Consider the following 20509-nt stretch of genomic DNA (forward strand, 5'->3'; position numbering starts at 1 on the left):
AAAGTGGTATTACTGGGTCTTGAGGAAGGTTGTTTCCTAATTTTCTGAGAAATTGCCACACTGACATCCAAAGGTTTTACCAGCTTGCATTCCCACCAGCAATGCAAAGTGTTCCCTTTTCCCCACAACCTCTCCAGCATAAGTTGTCATCAGTGTTTTTGATCTTGACCATGCTTACAGGTGTAAGATGGAATCTCAGAGTTGTTTTGATTTGCATTTCTCTGATGACTAAGGATGTTGAACATTTCCTTAAGTGTCGTTCAGTCATTTTAGATTCCTCTCTTGAGAGTTCTCTGTTTAGGTCTGTACACCATTTTTTTTAATTGGATTATGTGATCTTTTGGTGTCCAGTTTCTTGAGTTCTTTGTATATTTTGGAGATCAGACCTCTGTCTGATGTGGGGTTAGTGAAGATATTTTCCCATTCTGTAGGCCGTCGTTTTGTCTTGTTAACTGTGTCCCTTGCTTTACAGAAGCTTTTCAGTTTCAGGAGGTCCCATTTATTAATGTTTCTCTCAGTGTCTGTGCTGCTGGGGTTATATTTAGGAAGTGGTTCCCTGTGTCAATGCGTTCAAGTGTACTTCCCACTTTCTCTTCTGTAAGGTTCAGTGTGGCTGGCTTTATGTTGAGGTCTTTGATCCATTTGGACTTGAGTTTTGTGCATGGTGATAGATATGGGTCTATTTTCATTCTTTTTTTAAATATTTATTTATTATGTATGCAGTGTTCTGTCAACATGTATCCCTGCAGGCCAGAACTAGGCACCAGATCTCATTACATGTGGTTGCTGGGAATTGAACTCAGGACCTTTGGAAGAGCAGCCAGTGCTCTTAACCTCTGAGCCATCTCTCCAGCCCTATTTTCATCCTTCTACATGTTGATATCCAGTTATGCCACCACCACTTGTTAAATACGCTTTCTTTTTTTCCATTGATATTTTTTGCTTCTTTATCAAAGATCAGGTGTTCGAAGATGTGTGGATTGATATCCGGGTCTTCTGTTCAGTTCCATTGGTCCTCCTGTCTGTTCTTATGCCAATACCAGGCTGTTTTCAGTACTGTAGCTCTGTAATAGAGTTTGAAGTCAGGGGTTGTGATGCCTCCAGAAGTTCTTTTATTGTACAAGATTGTTTTGGCTATCCTGGGTTTTTTGCTTTTCCAAATGATGTTGAGTACCGTTCTTTCGAGGTCTTTGAAGAATTTTGCTGGGATTTTGATGGGCAGAGCTACGTCGTTATTGTATGATTATTTCCCGTGTGTGGGCATGTGCACACAAGTGCAAGTGCACTTGGAAGTCTGAAGCAGGCATTGGGTCCCTGGAGCCGGAGTTACAGGGGATGTGAGACTCGCAGTTTGTCAGATCTTCTGCAAGAGCAGGATGTGCTCTTAACTGCTTTTTTTTGAGCAGCCCCCAAGCCTTCTCGTTATTATTATTATTATTATATTAATTTTGAGACAGGCTCTCTCTGTATAGCTCTGACTATCCTTGATCTCACTACATAGGCCAGGCTGACCTTGAACTCACAGAGACCCACCTGTCTCTGCCTCCCGAGTGCTGGGATTCAACATTGTGTGCCACCACCCCATCTGTAGCAAACACTCTTAACTGCTGAGCCACAAGCCATCTCTCCAGCCCCTTGGCTTTTGTTTTTGTTTCTGAGATGAGGTCTCAGGGAGTGTGGACTGGTGTTAAACTTCCTACGTGTGAGAGAATGACCTTTAACTCCTGGCCATCCTGCCTCCACTTCCCAAGTGCTGGGAGTCTAAGTATTCACTGCTGCATGGTGGCCAAGGGCTCTTTAAACCATTGGAACCAGGTACGACCTAGAACAGTCCAAAGCAGATATCAAATCATGTGCACAAGGAGTTAGGGTGGGGACTTAACCGCGGGTGGGGGTTTTCAGCCTCCTATATATCTATAGCTTCCATTTTATTTATTTATTTATTTATTTATTTATTTATTTATTTATTTATTTTGGTTTTTTGAGACAGGGTTTCTCTGTGGCTTTGGAGCCTGTCCTGGAACTAGCTCTGTAGACCAGGCTGGTCTCGAACTCACAGAGATCCGCCTGCCTCTGCCTCCCAAGTGCTGGGATTATATAGCTTCCATTTTATTAACGGACACATTGGGACACAAAGACAGGAGGATCACTATGAATTCCAGGCCATCCTGGACTATCTAGCAACTTAGTCACTGACTCAAAAAAAAAAAAAAAGGCAAACACAACTTTAAGTGCCTTCTGTATGCAGAGCCTAGGGAGGCATTACAGATGTGTCTAACATCAGGACGTTGGCTGACAGAGGTGATCTTAAGGTGAAAATAGTTACTATGAGCGCTTTCATTGCCTGGGAACCCAGTGCAAACACTGGGCTGAAGCCTAAAGCTGCAAATACCACGACTTTAACTCCCAGAACACTGTAGTGAATCCTTTCATCCACCAGTCAGAAAAAGCGGCCAGAACTCCGAGGTGAAAGGGTTTACATGCAGCAAGCTCATCATCTTCCCTTCACTCAAGACTGCTGCAGAACGTCTGTGAACGGACAGGGAAGGGCAGTCCTCTGGAGGGGAAACGTCTGGATTTCTGCTTCCTTGCCTCTGTCAAAGCCATTCCTTCTTTTTCTTTTCTGGGTTGGTATATTATTTTACGATAACTAGTGGAGATGGGTGGATTTGAGCAACACGGCCTTTATTTCTCCTTTAGAGTGGAAAACGCTCACAAACGCTGGATTTTAAGAATCCAGCCTTGTAGCGCGTGGTGGCGCGAGCCTGTAACCCCAGCAACCGCGAAGCTGGTGCGGAAGGATAGCGGAGTTTAAGGCCAGCACTCAGTTAAGTAGTCGGACTCGGTCTTGAAGAAAGAGTTAAACCCTTAAGTAAACTGGCCCACGTACTTAGTCCGGGGGATACCGGCTGTGGATCCTTCATCTTGAAGTCCAGGAGCGACTTCCGCGTAGGCAAAAATAAATGGGTTAGGAGCCCGCGGGACGGGACGATCAGGCCGGGAGAGCAGTGAGCTGGCCGCGGGTGGGGGTGAACTGGCCGTGGGGAGGGGCGAGCTAGCGATGGGGAGGGGCGAATTGGCCGTGGGGCGGGACTAATCTGGTCGTGTGGTTGAGCGAACAGGCCGTGGGGAGGGGCGATCTGGATGTGTCAGGTGAGCAGGCTGTGAGACGGGGCGATCAGACTGTGGGACGGGGTGAGATGAGCGTGGAAAGAGTAAGTTGGCTTTGGACGTGGCGATCTGGCCGTGGGGAAGGGCGCTCTGCCTGTGGGGAGGGGTGAACTGGCCGTGGGGCGGGATGAACTGGCCGTGGGGCGGAGCGAGTTTGAGTCCACTTCCCTCCCGGCTCGAGGAAGTGACGTGTGCGGACAAAGGCAGAGGCCGCGAGGTGTCTGGTCCGGTAGAGTGGTAGCTACTGCTGTGGGCTCCGGTCCTTGCCAGCCTCCGTCTCTCCTCGCCCTTGTCTCTCGGGTCCCGAGAGCTCCCATCTGGGTGAGTAGCGCGAGGTGGACGGAGGGGACGAGGCCAGGAAAGAGGGAGATACTCACCCGAGCTGCCCAAAGAGGTGAGGGACCCGGGCCTGCCCCACGTGCGTGTCCCGGAGAAGTCCACCGACCAGACCTGGGCCGGGACCGTGGTGACCACTGATCGGGTTAGAGAAGCCACGTTGTTGGAGGCTGGCAGGACATGTGACCTCTCCACCCCTGCCACCGAAAAGACCCTTTCCAGTCCTCAGTTTTCCCTCTGAGATGAGGAAACTACTGCAAGCCTGGTGTGAGAAATGGGCGCCGTGCGCGGCTCGGCTGACGACCTCGTGGTTAAGTGCCCGGTTACACAGATTGCTGTCGTGTTTAACTAGTTCCAGCTCTGACTGACACAGCTACGGTCTCCTGAGCCCTTGGGGCCAAGGTCAGCCCTTTTTGCGGGGAGACTGCCATCTCGAAAAGCCCAGGCTTTGCCGCTCCACCAACTGTGTGATCATTTCGGTCTTTCATCCTTTTGATGAAGGGTTGGAACTGCTGGTGTCAGAGGCCCTGCCTGGGGTGGTGTAGCCGAGGGCAGTGATTGCAGGGGATGGTCACCCAGTGAGATGGGACAGACCCCCAGGAGGGCCCAGGACTGCATAAGGAGCTTGGATCCTGTCCTTAGTTGTTTTTTTTTTTCCTGTTTCCTATGTGGTGTGTTACAGCACATCATTCCCTTTAGCATGCTGGTTTTCCTGTCTATCAACTGGAGCAGGGAGGAGACAAGGGGGACTGTGGGAGTGTTGGAGGTACTTGTGGAATACTCTGCTGGAGGCCAGAAGCTGTAGGATCAAGAGGTACAGGGAGGGAGAGCTTGTGTTTGTATCTTCCAGATTGACCATCAGTTTCTCTGCTCATATGACCTCATAGAACCTTCCTAGGGACTATGAGTTTTGAGGGTTTTAGCACATTTTCCTCACTCGATCATCTTAAGAAAGGTATTCGAGCTTTTTATTTTTATATTCGATCATGTGTGTATGGGGGGCTGTACATGTGAGTGCAGGAATCTGGGAGGCCAGAAGAGGGCGTTAGGTCACAGGAACTGGAGTTCTTGGTGGCTGTGAGCCAGCCAAAGTGGGATGTTGCAAAGAGCAGCCAGCGCTCTGCCGGCTGAACCGTCTCACCAGCCTCTCACTAGAGAACTAAAAACTAAAAAGCTCAAGAGAGTATACGGTATACGCTTTCCACTGTGGGTCGCCTGACTTCTCAGAGGCACACTTCATCACCACAGCCTTTCCGTGAAGTTCAGTGTCACTGTCCTCATTGAATAAAAACAGAGAGCCAGGCAGTGGTGGCGCACACCTTTAGTCCCTGCACTGGGAGGCAGAGGCAGGTGGATCACCAAGTTCGAGACCAGTCTGGTCTAGAGAGTGAGTTCCAGGACAGTTATGGCTACATGGGGAGACCCTGTCTCGAACAAACAAACACAACAAAAAAAGGAAGAACATTGGCAGAGCATTTGGCTTATTTATTCATTCATGTGGCAGCTATGAGGAAAGGGCTGTGCCTTGGAGCTGTGCATCAGCATCTCAAGTTGTTTCTGTTGTGATACCCTGTCTCATGAGGTCCAGGCTGGCCTCAGAGTCATTCTCTAGCCAAGGATTGTAGTAGGAGCAGCGGGCTGCGTTCCCAGCGCCCGGCTGACCTCATGGCAAGCTTAGCCCTGGACATAATAACACGGAAACTGTATTCTTTTAAACACTGCTTGGCCCATTAGCTCTAGCCTCTTACTGGCTAATTCTCACATCTTGATTAACCCATTTCTAATCATCTGTGTAGCACCACAAGGTGGTGGCTTATGGTGAAGGATCTTAACCTGAGTCCATCTTGGAGAGGAGAGCTATAGCGTCTGCCTGAGGCGTCTGCCCCACTGCCTTCTTCCTCCCAGCATTCTGTTCTGTTTACTCCGCCTACCTAATTTTTTGTCCTATCAAAGGGCCAAGGCAGTCTCTTTATTAAACAATGAAAGTAACACATAGACAGATGACCTTCCTCCATCAAAGGATGTCTTTGAACTTCTGACCCTCCGGCTTCCACCTCTGGAGTGTTGGGGTGACATGATGCGCCACCATATCCAGTTTTGGGGGTACTGAGGCTTGAATCCAGGGCTTTGTGGATGTTAGGCAAGTGCTCTGCCAACTGAACTGTTTTTGTTTTCTTGAAACAGGCTCTCATTGTGTAGTTTGGGCTAGTCTTGAACTCTTGATCCCCATGCCTCAGCCTCCTGAATGCTAGGAATATCAGCATGTAATGTACCATACCAAGTGTCCTGTTTATGTCTCTACAGCTAGTGAGTAGAGCCAAGTCTCAGGTCCACTCACCCTACCATCAGAGCCTTTTGTTTTGTTTAGATAGAGGCTCTCACTGTGTAGAGCAGGCTGGGTTAGAATTCGCAGCTCCTCTGCCTCTGCATTGCCGTCCTATTTTTTTTGTTGTTTGTTTGTTTTGTGTTTGTTTGTTTGTTTTGTTTTTGTTTTTCGAGACAGGGTTTCTCTGTAGCTTTGGGGCCTGTCCTGGAACTAGCTCTTGTAGACCAGGCTGGCCTTGAACTCACAAAGATCTGCCTGCCTCTGCCTCCGGAGTGCTGGGTTTAAAAGGGTGTGCCACCACTGCCCGGTATACTTTTGTTTTTTGAGACAGGGTTTCTCTGTGCCGACCAGTTTGGCCTTGGACTCAGGGATCCACCTGTCTCAGCCTCTGGAATGGTGGGATTCAAGGCATATGCCACCATGCTTGATGCCTGAAACACTTTTTAGCTCATATTAAAGCCTTGTATGGCTGGAGGTTGAAGAGATGACTCAGTGGTTAAGAGCACTGGCTGCTCTTCCATAGGTCCTGAGTTCAATTCCCAGCAACCACATGGTGGCTCACAACCATCTATGGTGAGATACAATCCCCTCTTCTGACCTGCAGGCATACATATAGGAAGAACACTGTATACATAATAAATAGATCTTTAGAAATAAAATAAAACCTTGTATGGTGCCTAGTGGTGATGGTGGCAGTGGTGGTCTTGGTGACACATGCCTTAAATCTTAGCACTTGGGAGGTGGATCTCAAAAAGGCAAAATGAAACAGTATGGTTATGGTCAGCCTTCCTCCCTTTTCTGTCTCCATCTTCGCTCTCCCCTCCCCCTTCTCCTTCCTCCTCCTCCAGAGCCCTCTGCTATTTTCCCCTAGAACAGGGCCCATCCACCAGACTGCCGAGGGACTCTTAACTCTAGGCAGGGTTTTGCTTATTTTGCCTCCAGTTGCCTTCAGAGTCGTCATAGGAATGTCTCGGGGGTGTGGTGACCGCAAAGGCCTGCTGGTGACAGTTCACGCATCCTTTTCCTAGCAGGGCAGCTGCAGGTGGAGGGGGAGGTGGCTAGATGACTCTAAGGATGTGCAGGTGGCAGTCTGTCATGAGCAAAAGCCCTGCCTGCCCATGAGCTAGCCCAGTATACACATAGCCACACTGCCCTGACCCTGCCTGCCCGTGCCATGCAGTTTAATGGTGTGGGGGAATGTCTTCTTTCTTTCTTTCTTTTTTTCTTTCTTTCTTTCTTTCTTTCTTTCTTTCTTCCTCCCCCCCTCCCTCCCTCCCTCCCTCCTTCCCCCCCCTCCCCTCTCTCTCTCTCTCTCTCTCTCTCTATTTCCTAGAACTCGCTTTGTAGACCAGGCTGGCCTCAGACTCCCAGAGATCTGCCTTCCTCTGCCTCCTGAGTGCATGGATTAAAGGTGTGCACCACCCCCACCAGGGGAGGTGTGTTTTTCTTGTTGTCCTTTAGGCCACTCAGCGGACACTAGAGGTCCGTGTTCGGACAGGGCATGTCTTCAGGAATCAGCCGGGCTGGAAGAGCAAAACAGCCCTGGACTTTGCTTTCCTGGCCTGGATGTGCTCTGCCTCCCCACCCCAAACCCCAGCCACTTTCTAGAAGCAAGTGGGATTCTTGTAAATTAGATTTTTAAAAAATATTTATTTATTTATAATGTATACAATATTCTGTCTATGTGTATGCCTGCAGGCCAGAAGAGGGCACCAGAACCCATTACAGATGGTTGTAAGCCACCATGTGGTTGCTGGGAATTGAACTCAGGACCTTTGGAAGAGGAGGCAATGCTCTTAACCTCTGAGCCATCTCTCCAGCCCTGTAAATTAGATTTTTCAAGAGACTTTGGCAATTAAAGGAATTATGCCATAGGCCTTGGGTAAAGAAAAAAAGAAGGTAAAAGGGTAAAAGGTGTTGGTAACAGTCTGCAGTGTCCTCTGTCCTGGATGGTGTAGGAGCCTCCAAAAGTGAGAAACAGCCACAGCCACGCATGCTCGCTCACTCAGTCATCCCCCCCTCCAGCTAGCATGTGTCCCTGACTCCACTGGCGCTGTGCAGAGGGTGCACCGGGTCATGGCCCTCTCAGGAGCCAGCACCCTGGGAGGGGGCAGAGCAGAGTACCTCCCTTCTGTGCCAGACTCCAATTTTCCTGTTGATCTGGTAAGAACCGAACATCACGTTGGATGCCTGCATGCTGCGTGGGCCACAAGGAAAGCCCTGAAGTTGTCGTCCTCAGTGTTGAATAAGACAACTTTGAGCAGCAATCTGAAAGTTTTCTTAGGGCTTACGGGCAGCAAGAGGCACGGCTGGTTGCTGGGCCAGCATTGAGCTGGTGTGGTATGGGAGAGGACCAGATGCTGTCTTAGCTGGTGGTTGCTAAGGCGCTGGGACATGGTTGCTGTGGTGCCTGGAGAGGCATCTGACAGCCCTCTTGACCCAGGTCATCCTGTCAGTCCCCAACCAGGTACATAGTGACGCTCGGGCTGTTGCTTCCTATCCAGTCCGGCTCTCAAGCCACAGTACCGTTCTGCTTATAGAGGTGGTTGGTCTCTCGGGAACCAACAGGGCTTCACATTCCTTTGTGGGCCAGCTGAAGGCAGCCTTCTATGCCTTCCCTGGACCACTGTGAAGCATGCCACTGCCTTCCCAGGGCCACTGCCTTCCCTGGGCCAGTGCTGCTGCCGGTGTGGCGTTGTGGTAAAGGATTGTGGGATTTAGAACCAGGGTCCCCAGCCTGTTACTCCAAGGGCCCCTTGGGTGTGTTTTCCTTTAGTCCCAAATCCTTGTAATGAGGAGTTCAGTTGTGGTGCTCAGGGGCTGGTGACAAATGGAGGCGCTTTGCTTTTCTTGTGTTTCCTTCCCTTTCCAGTCGCAGGACTTAGCGAGACCTCACAGCAGCTCTGCTCCCAGATTCCCTTGTGGACAGTTTGTGTTGAGCTGTGACTCAGCGACACTGCATGTCTTAGTAGTACCCAGGTGTGAAGTGTGACTGCAGGGTCCTGCCCCATGAAGCCAGCTAGCATTCCAGTGGAGACCCTTAGGCCCAGGACAGCATCACGGGAGCACACTGCCCGCGTGGGAAGAGCAGGTCAGGGGCTCGTTAATCTTGAGCAGGGCATTTGGTTTCCATGTGCCCAGGTTTCCTTTTCTGCACAGTGGGTGAAGGTGACGGTGACAGTGGGTGACGGTGACAGCAGGTGATGGTGATGGTGGGTGACAATGGTATCTACTTGTGGGAAGCATGGGTGCTGGGCAATGCCTGAGCAGCAGCCGACACTATCATCCCTGCTGCTGCTATTTGTCCTGTGTCTTTTAGCACAGCCACTGCTATGTCCACTCCCTCTGACACCCTTAGGCTAGTCCTGGGTGCCTCCTTGCGCACTGCAAGTGTAGGATTAGTTTTGAGACTGACAGCTTTGTGCACTACTCAACCAACATGCGCGGGCAGACTGCAGTTCAGGGCTGGTCCTCGGCAAAAGTCCCCCTCTTCTTCCATGGCTTCTCGCCCACCCTGGCCCTGTCTGCCCATGCCACTTTCACTGTGCTTGGCACCTGGCAGAGACCGTGCTCTGGAATGAAGGGCTGGCCCTTCCTGAGCTGTTAGCTTGTCACTGAGAGACAAGAGGGGTGGAAGTTGCTTGGGCCTCCTAGGGGGTCTCCTGCAGTGCCCATAGCAGAATGCAGGGGACCCTGCTCTGGGTTCTTTGCCTGTCTTGAGGTCACAGGTCATCAAGTCAAGGTTCAGGAACCAGACACTAGGCTTCAGGGTCCCTTGGTTTGGTAGTTTTGCAAAATGTCTGGGGTGCTGGGCTGTCATCCAAGAAGTAGATGCCTGGACAGAGTTTGTGCCTCACACAGTGAGTGTGGGGCTCGTACCCTAGAGGCTTCCTGCCATCCAGTGCTCTCCCTGCTCATTCTTCCTCTTCTGTCTTCAGAGGGGCAGAGCTGTGGTTGGTGACAGCGTGGCCGGTGACATCATGACAAGTGAGGTGATTGAAGATGAGAAACAGTTTTATTCGAAGGCCAAGACCTACTGGAAACAGATTCCGCCCACGGTGGACGGCATGCTTGGGGGGTATGGCCACATCTCCAACATCGACCTCAACAGCTCTCGGAAGTTTCTGCAGAGGTTTCTAAGGGTAGGCAGGTGTGATGTCCTCTCCAGGAGAGGCTGTGGCTCTGGTGGGGCAGTGTGGGGAGCCACTTCCACATACCACACTGCAGGTCCTCTGGTCATCTCTCGGTGGCTGCCACCAAGACCCTGAAGAGCTGGGTCAGATGGTGACTGGGTGGGATTTGCGGACTGTGAGTTTTGTCTCTGGGCCAGGAGCCAGGAGCACCGTGGACTCAGGCCTGTCAAAACAGAGCAGTCTGGGAACAGCCCCTGCCGGGCCTAAGGGTGCTGGGCTGTGGGTGGTGACTGTCCTGTGACTCCTTGTCCTGCCGCTGTCTGTGTCCTCCCTTCTCAGCCTGTTGCAGCACAGGGGTGAGCCCTGCAGGAGGCCCTTACCCTTTTTCCACACCCCCATCTTCACCATGGAGGCTCCCTTTTTTGCATCCTCAACACTGTCACCCTGGGGGCTCCTGGGGTCCCTGGAGTGAAAGGAGATTGGGCACCTGCTTTTCTAGCCGTCACCTCGAAGGAGAAGCTGCCTCCCCTTAGCAAGAGTCCCACTTGCCCTCCCAAGATAGGCTGGTGCAGGAGCCGGACTCACATGTTCTCCTTGTTTTAGGAAGGACCGAACAAAACGGGGACTTCCTGTGCCCTGGACTGTGGCGCTGGCATTGGAAGGATCACCAAGCGCCTGCTCCTGCCGCTCTTCAAGGTGGTGGACATGGTGGACGTGACTGAGGACTTTCTGGCCAAAGCCAAGACCTACCTGGGGGAAGAAGGCAAGAGGGTGAGGAACTACTTCTGCTGTGGGCTGCAGGACTTCAGCCCAGAGCCCAGCTCCTATGATGTGATCTGGATCCAGTGGGTGATAGGTAAGAGTCGTGTGGCCTTGCCGGTCCCCGTGCTCACCATGTCCTCCGCCACTCAGGTGCCCCGCCAGCCTCGGGAGCCTAGTTCTGCTCCCCCGGTGAGGTGGCCAGCTGAGATGCAGCTCTCTCGGTTCTCAGGACTGTGATGAGAAACCTAAAGCCAGCTGAATAACTGCATGGAGGTGGAACAATCTTAAGTGGTCAGTGCTGATCTGGAGGTGTGGAAATAAGTTATTAAGGATTTATTCTTTTTAAATTTTTCTCTCAGGAGCCAGAGAAATGGCTCAGCAGTTAGGAGCACCAACTGTTCTTTCAAATGACCTGGGTTTGGTTCCTAGCACCCACCAGGTGGCTCATGGCCGCTTCCCCTATAGCTGTGGGGGGATCCAGTGCTGTCTCCTGACCTGAATGGACATCAGGCACACACGGCGCAAATACATACATGCAGACAAACACCCATATACATGAAAAGTAAATTAATTAAAACATAATTTAGAATGATGTTTTTCAGGCTTTCTCTGTGGCTCTGGCTGTTCTGGAACTCGCTTTGTAGACCATGCAGACCTCGAACTCAGAGATCCGCCTGTCTATGCCTCCCAAGTGCTGGGATTAAAGGCATTTCCCACCATGCCACACTTAGAATTCTTTTTTAAAGATTTAAAATGTATATGTGTGCTGGGCGGTGGTGGCGCATGCCTTTAATCCCAGCACTCGGGAGGCAGAGGCAGGCGGATCTCTGTGAGTTCGAGGCCAGCCTGGTCTACAAGAGCTAGTTCCAGGACAGGAACCAAAAACTACGGAGAAACCCTGTCTCGAAAAATTAAAAAAAAAAAAAGTATATGTGTGAGTGCCTGCATGTCTGTGTATCATGTGTGTGCAATGCCCATGGAAGCCAGAAGAGGGCATTAGATCCCTCTGGAGTTGGAGTTACAGACTGCTGTGAGCCACCATGTGGGTGCTAGGAACAGAATCCTGGTCCTAGAAGAGCAATTGGTGCTAGTAACTCAAGTCATCTCTCCAGCCCCTAAATTCTTATCTTTTACTGTGATCAATACTCCTACTCCCCAATTTCCTTATGTAGCTTAGACTGGCCTCAAATTCAAATCCTCCTGTCAAATGGTAGAGTCACAGGGTGCATGGCCAGGCCAGACCAGGGGCATTTTAAGAAAATGAAAGTAACTCTGAACTCCTGCTGTGGCAGTGGGACTGTGGTGGGGTGCCCACACGGCCTAACAGCTCTCTGGACTCTGGGGCTAAGGTGGGGTGCCTACATGGTCTAAAGCTCTCTGGACTCTGGGGCTGTGGTGGGGTGCCCGCATGGTCTAACAGCTCTCTGGGCTGCTGTAGCTCTCTGGGCTGCTGTACCCAGGGCTCCTGACACTGTAGCAGGTGCATCCTGAGCAGACTGCATAGCACTACTGTGACACTGGCCTGCCCTGTTGTTTGGGAGCTTTCTGCTCCACCCACAGATGCAGGCCTAGCAAGGGGTGGTGTGCCGCGCAGCTACCAGATATGACCGTAGGGCGCCCAGACAGGGCAAACCCCAGCTTTTGACTCGGCGTATATGCTTTTGTGTGGGTGACTTCAGAACTCACACTTCACACACTTCTCTGTTCCCCCCCAGGTCACCTGACGGATGAGCACCTGGCTGAGTTTCTGCGCCGCTGTAAGCAGGGCCTGCGTCCCAATGGCATCATTGTCATCAAGGACAACATGGCCCAGGAGGGTGTGATCCTGGATGATGTGGACAGCAGTGTATGCCGCGACCTCGAGGTGGTACACCGGATCATCCGCAGTGCCGGCCTCAGCCTCCTGGCGGAGGAGCGCCAGGAGAACCTGCCAGATGAGATCTACCATGTCTACAGCTTTGCCCTGAGATGAGGCCAGGGCCAGCGCTAGGGGCACGCAGCTGGCAGGCCACTAGACACACTTGCCATCCACCTTTGACTCCAGTGGGAGGGACAAGCCCTGGACTGTGCTGTGTATTGGGGCAGTACTGTCCTGTTACTCCAAGGCACCCTGGCAGCTCCCACAGGATATGGGAAGCTAAGCTGCCACCATAGGACTGGCTGCCAGAGACCTGAAGTGTGCATGGCTGTTCCAGGACAGCCAGGAGAGCTGCACATGGTACCTGAGGTGGTACAGGAGCCGTCAGACCCACATCCTCTGGTGATGGCTCGCAGCATCCTGCAGTAGGGGGGCTTCCTCTTCTTGAGCCCCTCCCTGATGGGCACTTTTTAGTCAATAAAAGGGTGAGACCTGTTCTCAGATGCCTCGGGCAGTCTGGAGTGGTGCTGTGTGGGCACAGGTGTCAGTCACACCCACTGATACACAAGGACACCGAGTTAATCTTATAAATATATTTCGTCATCTCTGCTACTCCCAAGGCCAAGCTGACTTGAGGTCTTGCAAGGGCTCAGCGACATGCTCTGGGAGCCCCTTACAAAGCCAGGCCTTGAAACAGATGGTCCCATTGCGCTCATGACACAGTCCCCGAGACGTGGATGTGGCATGAGCAGAGCTGCCACCGACCACAGTGCCCGAGCACTAAAGGCTCGGGCAGGGCCCTAACCAGAAGCCCACCACCACTGTAGCGGCCTCAGTGCCCCCTCTTGCCCTTCAAAGCCTGTGAGGTGGCAGAGTAGGGCCACACTGGATGGCCCAGGGTTTTGGCGCTGGTCCCTGAGAGACCCAGGCATGTGCCTCCCCCAGGATCAGTCAGCTGCCAAGGCTCTGAGGGGCCTGGCCTCTGCTTCCCTGCTTCTGCAAATGGCCTGTCAGCTCCTGGTTGGGGGCAGCTGTGTCCCGTCCACACTAGCTCCTCCATTGTGACTGATCTGTTAGTGCTGAGGGAGGAGGCGAGTGTCTCCCTGGAGGCAGCCATGCCCTTGGCCTCCAGGGCACTAACCTAGTGGTTTTGTATCAGTAAAGGGCAAAGCTTGCCCAGATAAAAGGAACCTCAGAAGGCTGTTACAGTACCAGGTCTACCCTTGGCTTGGCTTCAGCCAACCCAGGCCATTCTGTCCCAGGATCCATCAGCAGCTGTCTTCTGTGCCGCTGTGCGCACTGAGCAGGTACCACTTGAGCCTGTCAGGCAGGGGCAGGGCTTTGACCTTGGTGTCCACGGGCCACGGGCGCAGGCACAGCCGAATGGCCACACGGCACAGGTGTTTGAGGGGTGGTGGGTAGCTCTCCAGCTGCCGCAGGGAGGTGTGCAGGGCCTGGATCTTCCCTGCCAAGCTACCCACTGGGTGGATGTTGAAGTTCTCAGGCAACTGAAGCCTCTGGGAGCTAGTCACCATGAGGTCCAGCACGGTCTCAGCCTTATGCAGAAGCTCAACATGGCTGTCATCCTCAGCACAGCCCGGGTGGGAACACAGCCTCTCAAAAATGAGGCTGAAGCCAGACCAACAGGATGCACCATGCAGGGAGCAGTTGTAGGAGGCCCCAGACTCCAGCAGGAAGCGCAGAAGGGGGAAGTGCAGCTTGAAGCTCTTGAGGCAGATGTGTGTGAGGGACTCGTGGGCTGGACACTCACTGGGGTCGGCCCCATGGGCCAGCAGAAGCTGTGTAACTTGGAAGCAGAAGCGGTTGATCATCGGGGCCTCGTCCTTGTCCCCGCAGACAGTCTCACCGAGTAGGAAGATGATGCACGTGAAAACAGTGTCCCCATCTTTGGTGGTGGCCTTGACGTCTGCCCCTGGAAGAAGCACGAACAAAAATGAGAGTTGGCTGGCAGTCCTTACCAAACTGGGGGTAGGGGGGGTGGGGGATGGAGAGCAGAAGACAGCTGCTGTGGACGGCAGACCCTTACCTCCCTCCAGGAGGAGTCGGATGTTGTCTGTGTTGTGGATCTGCACTCCATCGCTACTGGCCAGAGCATGCAGCAGCGCTGTCTTCCCTGGGGGAGAGAGAGGATGAGGTCAGGGTGCCCAGAGATGGGAAGCAGGATTCCCAGGGCTGAGGGAAGAGCTTCTGGCTTTTCATCCACACAAAAATAGGAACAAGAAGGCCAACAAAGTCAGCACCTGTCTGCATTCACACACTCACTTCTTAAAGATGTCTTCTCAGGCAGCATGGAGAGAATGGCCACACCTCTTCAGGGTGCTAGCGCCTCCTCCGTGTGCCGGCTGTGGATATGCCATCCTCTGGGGCCAGCCGCCCACGAGGCACTTACCGTTCTTGTCAGCTGCATTAACATCTGCTCCAAGATCCAAGAGGCGCTGCAGACAGGGCAGGCGTTCGGGTTCCTCACTGGCCAGATCTAAGGGGCTGCTCTCATGAATCTGGTGCCAAAGGGGATAGCAGCCATGTTGGTCTGAGGCCTGAAAGGCTGGTTCATAAATGTACCACACACATTCAAGCCAACTGCACCTGACTCTTACCCTGTCCCTCCGGTTGATGTCAGCCCCATGGCGCACCAGCAATTCCACCATGTCAGGTTGGTTTCTCAGGACAGCGATATGCAGGGCTGTATAATAGGTAACGGGGTCTGGAGGCAGAGAAGTAGAAGTCAGTCCATTCTCAAAGGCCTGGGACCAGCCTCAGCCTCTCCCCAGCATGGCCACCTCAAGCGTGCAGGTGCTAGGCCTGCAGTCCTGGTGTGTTCTGATGGGCATGCAACCTCTCCGTGTTGGCCCCATCTCCTGTCTGTTTCCTCTCAGGGCCATTCCCAGGGCCATGCAGAGCAGCTGCTGTGCTCAGGCCTGGCAGTGCAACCAGACTCTCACATCACCCTGGAAGGCCTTGACCTTGCTAAGTAGCCAGGATCACTACAGATCCTACTGCCTCAGCCTTCTACCAGGGTTGGCTGTGGATGGGCTTTGGAACAGACCCCTATCCTCTGCTTGCAAGATTCACAGGTGCCTGCAGCCTTTATCATGTTTCTCAATGAAAGGCAGTAGGGCTTTGTGAGGGTCAGCAGGGCCCCCACCTGCTCGTAGGCAGTGCCACCTGTGCCCACCTCCTGGTGACAACCAGTGGCGGGACAGGAAGCTGGCCCTCCATCACCTCTGATGTTTAAGGAACCTACGAGCCCTGCTGGCAGAGGAAGTCCTTCTATGTTTTGCTTTTATTGGTTAATGAATAAAGCTGTTTAGGCCAATGACTTAGCAAAATAGGGCAAGGTGGGAGTTCCTAGCAGATAGAGGAGGGCATAGGTGGAGTGAGCGAGAAGCCATGGAGCTGCTAGGTGGAACCCTGCCGGTAGGCCACAAATCTCATGATAATTAAATAATAGAATGGGTTAATTTAAGATATAAGAGCTAGCTAGCAATATACTTAAGCGACTGGCCAAGCAGTGATTTAAATAATATAGTTTCTGTGTGACTATTTCTAGTCAGGGCAGTTAGGAAATGAACTAGTGGCCCCTGCCAACAATTGGCACCAATGTGGTCAACTAAATCCACTTAAAAACCTGAGAGGTTGAAAAGAATTCTACACACACACACACACACACACACACACACACACACACACAAACCCACAAAGTTTAATGCAGCTGCTTCTTGTTTGCTGGCAGAAAGCAGAGACGTGACTCCTTTAAGAGGTTTCCTGACTCAGCTTTAGTGGCAAAAACTGCACAGCTTCTTTAAAAATCGGCTTCCCGGTTCTCCAGCAGGAAGTCTGGTTCTTTCAGGAGGCTGAGCACTTGAATGGGGTTTGTGAGCAGCGTGTTACAAACTGCTTAATGGCGCAACATAGACCTGCTGCATACCTGGAACTGGGGGTGTGTATGGCTTGCAGAAGTGGTGAACAGACCTCTGCCATGTTGGGCTGAGCGGAGCCAAAGCAGCCTTAGTCCTAGCCAAGCCACTCAGCATTTTAAGAAGTGCTCCTGGTTAGAAAATTATTACAGATATGCAATAAAGACAGATTCATATAAAAAAGACCTCTAAATGGGTCTCAGTGTTGGATAAATGTACGTAGGCTTGAGAGATGAGAAAGAATTGAGTTACAAAAGGAATAAATGGTTATAAAAAATAAAGTCTTTAAAAAGACAGAGTACAGACAGTCATAGATTAAAGAAAAAATAAGCTACAGAAAGATGGAATATACAGAGTCTGGATTATGTGTATTATTGTTTTCTTTGAATTTTTTGACTGAATGAGCTAAGTACAGAGAGACATTTCATTGTACGTGCTGCTAAGCTAAACCAACATAAAGGTATTTTGACTTCAAAATTTGGGTCTAAGGATTTGTTGCTTTGGAAAAGGGGTTCTTTTGTTTCTACAGAGGATGAGAACCTGTGGATTCCTTCTAGACTAATGTGGTTTGATGGACCAAGCCCCTCCACCCCCCGAAAGGTCACTGTGAACACACCCCCCAAAATTACTCTGCCCAACAAAAAGCAGGAAGCAGTTTGGGCAGAGCTACACCCAAATTCCCAAATATTGTTTATAAATGCTTGTTTACATTTAGAGGGGGAGATGTTATAGAGATTTGCATTGGTATAGACCTTGGTTTACTGATACAAATTTAAGATCAATTTTGTTATATATATATTTCTGCTCTTGAATAAGGTATTGTGTTTGTACAGCTCATTTAAAAATGTAATGAATAAGAAATACAGTTAATAGATACTCATCTATAATAGTCAAGCTTGTATCATGTTATTTTTCAAACCTTTCAAAGACTACAGAATATGGTATTTAAAATGTTTTAAGAACTTATCACTTTCATGACAGTGATACACATCTGCTCCTGGCAGTACCAATCTACTTCAAGAGGATGATGGGCATTGAAGAGGCTCCTCGTGGAGTTTGCCAGCCATTTGGGCAAGAAACTACTCTTGCCTGAACTGCTTGATTGGACTTGCAGGACCCACAGCAAAATGACTGCTGAAGCTGCCTGAAGAAGGTAAGACAACCCTTTAGGGAGCCTGCTTCATAAAAGAGTCTGCCAGACATTCTGCAGGACACAGAAGAAAGTGACTGATAAACTGCCAATATAGGTGGAACTCTTTGAAATTTCTACTTCATGGAAAAGTCTCCTAGATGCCATGGGCCTGTAGACTGAAGATGGATATCCCAACATTACAGAAGAACTTTGGGTGACTGTCCAAGCAGCGAGATGTCTCTGTCAATTCTAGAGTTTTAGAAGTTGCTCACAATGCACTTCTTGTTTACTTAGGTAATATTATATCCTGGAGTCTTTGATGGAGTTGAAGCATAGATATAGCTTTACTTAGTTATGATAAAAGATAAAGTAGGTATAAATACTGTAACTGTAATTCCTGCTTGATACCTGTTTTGTTATATGTAATTTTACTATGTTAAAGTTAAAACCTTCATTTTTATTTAAACAGAAAAGGGAAAATTGTGTAGGAAGTCCTTCTGTCTTTGTTTTGCTTTCATTGGTTAATGAATAAAGATGTCTTGGCCAGTGACTTAGCAAAATAGAGCAAGGCAGGAGTTCCAAGCAGATAGAGGAGGAGGGCGTAGACAAATTAAGCAAAGACGCTATAGAGCCGCTAGAGGAGAAAGATGTGAGTTGTTAGCTGGAACCTTGCCGGTAGGCCACAAGCCTCATGGTAAAATATAAAATAATAGAAGCAGTGATTTAAATAATATAGTTTCTGTGTGATTATTTCGAGTCAGGGCGGCCAGGAAACGAACTAGCAGCCTCTGCCAACACTCTGCTTGTTACTGATGCCTAGTATAGCTTATCTTCCCATGTGCAGGGCCTGAGCAAAACCCACCAGACAGCTAAAAGTTGCAGAAAATTACCTTCCCTTGGACTCTGGGCAATGCCAGTGTAATTAGTGTAATTTCATTATAACGGGAGTGGGATTAATCTGGAAGCTGGGAAAGTTTGGCCACACAATCACATGACAGAAACAACACCCCTCTGTGGGAGTAGAGGTGTTAAGAGACACCAGAAACCCCACAGGAGCGGGGAAGTCACCCCATAGACAGGAGGAAAAACAGAGGCCAGGCCTGGCTGCCTAGCCCTGGCCCCTCTGGGATCCCGCTGACCTTCAAAATTGAGGTTGGCCCCGCTCTGCAGAAGGACAGCAGCTGCCCGAGTCAGCCCCAGCTCAGCCATCTTCAGCAAAGCGTTGCTCACACCTTCCTGGTAGAATGGAGAGTGGGCCTTCTGCTCCAGCAGCTCGGTGAGGCCCAGGATGCGGCTCTCCTCAGCGGCAGCATAACTGCACATTGGAGGCAAAACAGATGGGGGGGGGGCTTGGGTACCAGGCACTCTACCCTGTGTGCCCTGCCACAATCACCCACAAAAACTGCTCATGCTCCGTGAGGCAGGAGGTTTTCTTGGTCACAAGTCTGAAATGGTTTCAGTCATCCCCTCGGCTCAGTACCAAAGGGCTGGCTCTGTCCAGCTCTCTCTCTGACCACCCTGAAAGTGGCCCAAACCCTTCCTCGTTGACACCACCACTTGGGCCTGGGGACTGCTCCACACCGTGCACTCAGCTCTGAAAACGGCCCCGCCACCTCCACCTTCAGAGCCACCCTCTCCCCACGATGCTCACCACTCGTCCTTCCCTAATCTCACCCACCAGACCTCTTGCAACAGGTTGGCTCCAAGATTCGACCAACGCCCGGATACAAAAAGTTTATCTGGGTCAGCCCTCCGGAAAATGCTAGGCCCCGCCAAGGGAGGGCGGCAGCGCCTTGATGTGCAGCCTCCAGCCCTGCCTCGGAGTTCTGGAAAAGTCTCGCACTGTATTTACAGAGGAGGCCTCAGTGGAAAGAGCTGATGTGGTATAAAACCCGGTGAAACTGACAGTGTCTGCAATTCCAGCTCACGGCTCTCCCAATGCCCCTCCTCTGCCCCACCCCCTGCATCCCACACCACACTGCTGGTCTGGATGCTCGCCTGTCGCAGTGCTCCCAATACCCGGGGAGCCCTGCACAGGGCACAAGAACCACACCGGCTTCCTCCCCCAGACGCTCTCAGAGGCCTGCAGTCTGCAGAAAGCGCGCTCGGTCAGTCAGCTCGTCTCCTCCCGGCATCCGTGCACAGAGAGCAGCGCCGAGGCCCGGGTCCTCTGCCCTGCAGGACGCTGCGGGCGCACCTCGGGCTGGAGCTCGCGCTCCGAGTCACGCAACTCCCACCGTGACAATCACAGGGGACCGCAGCCACTCACTCGTCCAGGGGCTCCTGCCGCTCCAGGTCCTGGATGCCCAAGGCGCCCAGGATGGCATCCACCAGGGGCTGGTACTCGAAGATGATCCTGCGGAAACCGTGCAGGAACGGCATGGCGACGGCCGCGCGTCCCGACTCCACAAGCCACCTCCTCCCGATCTACCGGTTCAGACCCCGCGCCGGTGCCCAGCCCTCCGCCCAGGCCGCGGTTCCGCACCGGAAGTGACCCTACCACTCCTACTTCCGATACGCGCCGGCCTGTGAGGGCGCACGTGCGGCCACAGTGCCCCCTGCTGCCCGGGAGGACCTCGTGGCGCTCCTCCCAGCCCCGGCTCCGCCCCACCCTACGATCCCCCACGTGACCGTTAGAGGGCGTCTGAGCTCCGTTGGGGTCCGTGACCTCTTCCTCTGAGGTGACTCAGACCCTGTTCCTAGCCAGAACACTGCTCCCTGCAGCCACTCCCTAAGGAAGAGCTGCAACCACCTCAGTCTCCACGCTGCATGCAGGCTGCGTGGCGCGATGAGGACCCTGCACTCAACTCTTCCTCACAGACACTAGGGACAATTCTTTATTCTCTGTCCCTT

General features: G+C 51.7%; 2 protein-coding genes across 6 annotated transcripts; one reads left to right on the forward strand and one right to left on the reverse strand.

Moving 5' to 3' along the window:
• Window positions 1-3089: 3089 nt before the first annotated feature.
• On the forward strand, window positions 3090-13083 carry Ntmt1 (N-terminal Xaa-Pro-Lys N-methyltransferase 1). Of its 5 annotated transcripts, XM_075985722.1 has the most exons (5): window positions 3360-3492; window positions 4190-4321; window positions 9772-9975; window positions 10570-10822; window positions 12444-13083. In XM_075985722.1, exons 3-5 carry the CDS (start codon window positions 9814-9816, stop codon window positions 12698-12700), a joined length of 672 nt encoding a protein of 223 aa, XP_075841837.1. In that variant the 5' UTR covers window positions 3360-3492; window positions 4190-4321; window positions 9772-9813; the 3' UTR covers window positions 12701-13083. The 5 variants fall into 5 exon arrangements, with proteins under 5 accessions (XP_075841835.1, XP_075841837.1, XP_075841836.1 ...); XM_075985720.1 differs by lacking the exons at window positions 3360-3492; window positions 4190-4321 and adding an exon at window positions 3090-3153; XM_075985721.1 differs by lacking the exon at window positions 4190-4321.
• Window positions 13084-13164: 81 nt separating this feature from the next.
• Asb6 (ankyrin repeat and SOCS box containing 6) lies at window positions 13165-20146 on the reverse strand. The gene is made up of 6 exons (XM_075985719.1): window positions 19926-20146; window positions 18796-18971; window positions 15205-15311; window positions 14997-15105; window positions 14634-14720; window positions 13165-14519 (listed from the first exon to the last, which is right to left on the reverse strand). Exons 1-6 carry the CDS (start codon window positions 20036-20038, stop codon window positions 13855-13857), a joined length of 1257 nt encoding a protein of 418 aa, XP_075841834.1. The 5' UTR covers window positions 20039-20146; the 3' UTR covers window positions 13165-13854.
• Window positions 20147-20509: the final 363 nt, after the last annotated feature.

The sequence above is a fragment of the Microtus pennsylvanicus genome, chromosome 9 (genome assembly GCF_037038515.1).
Source record: "Microtus pennsylvanicus isolate mMicPen1 chromosome 9, mMicPen1.hap1, whole genome shotgun sequence".
Classification (NCBI taxonomy): Eukaryota; Metazoa; Chordata; class Mammalia; order Rodentia; family Cricetidae; genus Microtus; species Microtus pennsylvanicus.